Genomic DNA, 5,239 nt, shown 5'->3' with positions numbered 1-5,239 from the left:
GGCAGGGGCAGGAGGGTTAGGCCCTAAAATCGTGCAAGGGTTGGGGGGCCTGGGGCAGAGGACGTACAGACACACGCCCCCCAATGCCTGGCTCTGGCGGGGAGTGGTGGATGGGGGGTTTGGCACTTGAGACCAGGCCTGGGCAGCAGGGGCATGCTGGCTCCTACTGTGGGGGGCGGAGTTGGGAGCCTGCCTGCTACGTTCACACTCTTCTGGGTGACTCTGCACCCGGCACACACGTCTCTGTTCTGTCTGTATAGAAATACTACCCACCGGACTTCGATCCTGCTAAAATCCCAAAGCTCAAACTCCCAAAGGACCGACAGTATGTGGTGCGGCTCATGGCCCCCTTCAACATGCGGTAAGAGGGGCTGTACCGGTCAGAAAGAAGCAGCTGTAGAAGAGAAGAGTTTGTTTAGGAATTGTTTCACCTCCGTACGCTGCAGGGGAGTGCTGCCAGCAGCCATTAGAGGTGACACAGACCAGAGAAAAGGGGTGAGGGAGAGGGAAGAGATGCTGTGGGTGATTTTGCGGTTCTTTGAAGAGTAGGTACTGAATTTCCAAAGGAGAAAATAATCATCGCTCAGAACCTGGGCTGACACAGCCTGAAAATCACTTGGACTTTTCTTCGTCTGTTTGTTCCCTTTTTTTGATGTGTTACAGACTTCTCTTTCTCCTTTTCTAGATGCAAGACGTGTGGTGAATACATCTATAAGGGGAAGAAGTTTAACGCCCGTAAGGAAACCGTTCAGAATGAGGTGTACCTGGGACTTCCTATCTTCCGCTTCTACATCAAGTGCACGCGTTGCCTGGCAGAGATCACTTTCAAGGTGAAATATGTTCTGTATTTTCTGTGCTCTTGCTTTCTGGGAAGGCTGTGCAGTCTGTGGACGTGACTGAGTGCTGACTCCATGGGAAAGGGGTGTCCCAGCAAAGACTGAGTCTGAGCGTGTGCTGTTCGGTGTATCTTCCCTTTTCATGGCCATTTGTAGGTCTGAAGTGTCTCACCCATCCGTGGGCTGCAGCACATCAGCTGGAGCAGAACAAAAGGCCGTGGGTGATTGTCTGCTCTGTGATGTGAATGAAATTGGGAAACGTTTGCATGCGGCTCTGGAAGTGGTCACAGGTTGGCGGAGCAGAATTGCCCCAGTACAATGATTTTGCTGTCTTGTTTCTTCATTAGACAGATCCTGAGAACACAGACTACACCATGGAGCATGGTGCCACTCGCAACTTCCAAGCTGAGAAGCTCTTGGAGGAAGAGGAGAAAAGAATGCAGAAGGAGAGGGAAGAGGAAGAGCTCAACAATCCCATGAAGGTACGAGAACACGCCCTTCTCTGCAGAAGGCAAACCTCTCTCCTGCCCTGGCTCGCTTTCCCCAGCAAAGCAGGTGACTTCGTAGCCGTTGGTTTAGTTCTCCAGGTTCCCGAGGTGTTGCTGTGCTCTGGACAGGCAGGAGCCAACTCTCTGCCCTCAGGAGGCTTCCTCCTGTGCTGGAACTTGTGACAGGCTGCATCTTGCCCCAGTTTTCCCTGTCCTATTAAGACCCAAAAACGAGGATGATGATGATCCTCTTAGTGCTTCCTTCCCGGGGGCGGGGGGAGGCTGTGTTCGAAATTGCTGGCAGGCTCTGCTACCTCACATGAGCCTGGCTTCCCTCTGGTCACTCAGGTCCTGGAGAACCGAACCAAGGACTCCAAGCTGGAGATGGAGGTTCTGGAGAACCTGCAGGAGCTGAAGGAACTCAACCAGCGCCAGGCAAACGTGGACTTTGAGGCCATGCTGAAGCAGTACAAGGAGTACGAGGAGGAGCAGAAGCGCAAGGAGCAAGAGGAGGATGAGCAAGAGATGAAGTGAGTGGGCTGGAAGCATTCACGGGCGTGTGAAATTGGCCACGCTGGCCCTGGCCAGGCAGGGCTGCGTCTCACCCTTTCCTCAGCAGCCCGAGAGCGCTTAAGAGAGGGCCCTGCCTGAGGGGCCTGAGTTCACAGGAGTTGTATGGGTGGGATGTAGTCCTGAGCGGGTTGTGAGGAGATTGGGGACAGTTTGTCATGGCAAAGTGTTTAGGGAGGTGGAGGGGTTTTGGTATCACTGGCCCATCTGGCGGGGAGATTCGGGCTGCTGCAGGGGCCTCACTCCCCCTGAGAAGTGTCCTCGCGTGGAGAGAGAGTTTCTGCACCTGGCTGAGGCTGCAGATCTCAGTGCTCTCAGCCTTCGGGCACTGCTTGAACATGACTTCTTAAAAAGCACCTGAGAAGGTGGATCCCGTTGCACCGCTGCTGAATTCCAGCTCCACTTATGGCAAACAGCGCAGGCACAGTGCACGGCTGGCACAGCTCAGCGTGGTGGTGGAATGGAGCCAAGTCTAACCCTCCACGTGCGGCCTCTCTCCTTGCAGAGCTATGCTGGAGCAGGCCCAGAACCGGCGACTGCTGGTAGACTCCGACTCTGACGAAGAGCCTGCGAAATCACGCACGAAGCCTGTGGCGAAAATTAAACCTACGGACATCTTGCAGGAGGTGAGCGGGCAGAGGCTCTTCCACCCATCACACCTCTTCCCCTAGACCAAATCCGCTGTCCTGGGCTGCATGTTGTCTATTCTGTGCCTGCGATGCTGAAGCTCTAATGCCTGTCACGCATGAGCAGCTTAGAAAGCCTGTGTCCTGTGCACTGAGCTGAAAGGAGACGGGGATCAGTTGGTGATTTTAAACCACGTCTGCTGACAAAGGCTGGGAGGGAGCTGCCCCCATCCTCGCTCAGGTTGTGGCTTCCCTTTCAGCTCAAAAAGGACGGGCTCGCCTATGCCTTGGTCGTATTTCAGCACTCTGAAAATTACAGCAGTGAAACCACTGCCTGGGACAGCCTCTCCTTTGGTTCTGTTTTGTCTGTGTTGGAGACATGCAGAACAAAAGAGCTTTCAGTGCCCGACTTGCAAGGGAGGGATTATCCCCACAGACAGGCCCCTGCACGGCTGCTCTCCGATGTCGATCTGTGTCTGCGGGGACCTCTGTCCGGTTGGATGAATCAAAGCTGCCGTGTCTCTAAGCCGGGCTGGGGTTAATCTGAGTGATGTTCCCTGGCCCGGCACTAATCCTCGTGCCCGGGGGAGTTTTGATTCAGTGGCTGGACCACCTGCAGGCACGCGGTGCTGGCTGGCAGAGGTTCTGCAGCCCTGTGGCATGTATCTGGCTCCTCGTCATCCCCGGGCCAGCATGTGGCTGTGCAAGGCTGGATTTAACCGTCACAGACAGCAGGACATTTGTCTCCAAGGGCTGTTTTGCAGCCGTTTAGATCCATATCCCTGTTGTTTGTCTAGCTTGTGCCAGTCACTGCGGGGGGAGAATACCCCCCTTGGCTGCTCCGAGCAGCTCTCCTCATGTCTCTTGTTCTTTGTGCTGCTGTTTTTACCACTCATCCCCCATCCCTCTGCCTCCCCTCCAAGGCCAGAGCACCCTAACGCCCCTGCTCTCCTCTGCAGGATCCTCAGCCCCAGAGTAAGAAGCTGAAAACCGAGAGCTGGGAGCGAAGTGTGGGCAAATTGAACACCAAGCCCCAGCTGGCCGGGCTGGTCACAGTGAAGAAGCGGAAGCCAGGTCCTGCCCTGGCTAATGGGACAGAGAACCAAGGCACCACGGCCAATGCTGGTAACTGCTCACGTGGGGATGGGGCGGCCTGCGCTGGGCCATCAGGGAGGGGTCTGGCAGCACCCAAGTGGCGTTTAGCTCTGTCTTCGGAGCCTGAATGCTCTCAGGTCAAGTGCTTATTGTGGGACAGATGGGGCTGTGATGCTGTAACAACAGGGAGTTGACCCTGTTTCCAGGAGGTGTCCTGATGGAGGAGAGGTTCCTTCTTGGCCCTTGGCGGTAAGCCAAGGCCTTGGAGACAGACTGTCAGGGCCGGAAGCTTGAAAACAGCATCTCGGTGCGCAGATACGATGCTGGGAACAGTCACAACAGCGAGATATGAATGGAAAAGCAAGAAAATTGCTTTGGTTTGGGGCCTGATTATAAAACCTGCCAAACTGTTGGAATTTGGAAGCTTTAAAGAAGTGGTGAAAACAAGCAGAAAGGCTTTCCAGCACCTCATAGTTCACTGCTCCAGGAAGTCAGAGGGTTTGGAGAAGGAGCTGATGAATTGATCGATTCTGGGCTGATTAGTCCTAAGCCTTTGGCTTAGTAAGTCCCTCTGCCCTCAGGGGATCCCTGGGGAAGGACAGCTCTTGCAGTTGCCCCGTTTTTGATATGCTTTCCCCAGCCACCTGCTCCTGGCTGCAGGCAGGGTCTGTTCAGTCAAATTATGCTGGAGGAGCTGCCCGTCTTTCAAGGACTCGGCTCTGAGCGGGCACGAGGCTCTCTGTCTGTGACGCTGCCTCGCGCTTGCAGCTGGCAGCTCGCGTGGTCAAAGCCAAGAGCTGGCTCCTCTCTTCCTTTCCAGCAGGTGAAATCTCTCGGGGTTGCAGAGGGAGAAGGAGGTTTTGCAGACCTTGGGCCAACCTTGTTGCTTCTCGTTGCCGCAAGGCGGAAGCAGGAGGCTGCAGTCGAGGGGACGCAGGGTCTCCTTGTCCGCCCGATTTAACCTTGCTGTCCTCATCAAGATTCAGGCCGGGAGGACGTGGCACCACTCGGGCTCTGGCTCCGGGTGTCTCGTCTCCAGCTGCGAGCAGCCAGAGCGGCAAGGCGGGCTTGTGTTTCCATGCGGCTGGTTGCACCGAGCTGGCGGGGTTTGCCGGCAATGGGGAGGGCCCTACCTGATGGTGCCTGCTCTCTCGCTCGGCTTCCAGGCTCGTTTCCCACAGCAACGGGCACCACGTCCTCTCTCGGCTTGTTGGGGGTGTATTCGGACAGCGAGGACAGCGCGAGTGACTGATGAGCGACCGAGCCAGCCCAGAGCAGGGATCGTGGGCTGTTCCCCCCCTCCCAGCTGATAGCAGCTGCTCTCCAGAGCCCCAGCGCAGAGCTGGCGTCACGGCCAGCAGGCCCGGCGGGGTTTCCGGGCCATCTGGAGTCCCGGCGTCTTCACCTGTCCGGCTCAGCGTGCGCGTCCATCCTACAACAAGGACGAGGCCCCAGCCGCCCTCCCTGCCTAACATCGCCAGCAGACCGAACCCGGATGAGCCGGTCGAGAAGAAGGTTTCCTCGGACGAGGGTATCTGCTGTGTTGCAGCCGGTGGAAAGCCCCAACACTGTCTCAGGCTGGCTGTGCCCAAACCCAGCTTCTAGCCACCCCCCAACGCCCATG

At 56.4% G+C, this 5,239-nt stretch overlaps 1 protein-coding gene across 1 annotated transcript; it reads left to right on the top strand.

The window, feature by feature from the left end:
• The first annotated feature begins 83 nt into the window (after window positions 1–83).
• CCDC94 (coiled-coil domain containing 94) lies at window positions 84–4,867 on the top strand. The gene is given in 7 exon segments (XM_009573964.1): window positions 84–361; window positions 686–830; window positions 1,184–1,318; window positions 1,673–1,854; window positions 2,400–2,520; window positions 3,480–3,645; window positions 4,782–4,867. Coding segments are annotated over 7 exon segments (1,113 nt in total).
• The last annotated feature ends 372 nt before the right edge of the window (window positions 4,868–5,239 follow it).

Source organism: Fulmarus glacialis, unplaced genomic scaffold (genome assembly GCF_000690835.1).
Source record: "Fulmarus glacialis isolate BGI_N327 unplaced genomic scaffold, ASM69083v1 scaffold30783, whole genome shotgun sequence".
In the NCBI taxonomy this organism is placed as follows: domain Eukaryota; kingdom Metazoa; phylum Chordata; class Aves; order Procellariiformes; family Procellariidae; genus Fulmarus; species Fulmarus glacialis.
Note: the sequence above shows the minus strand (reverse complement) of the source record. Positions and strands in the feature narration are given on the sequence as shown.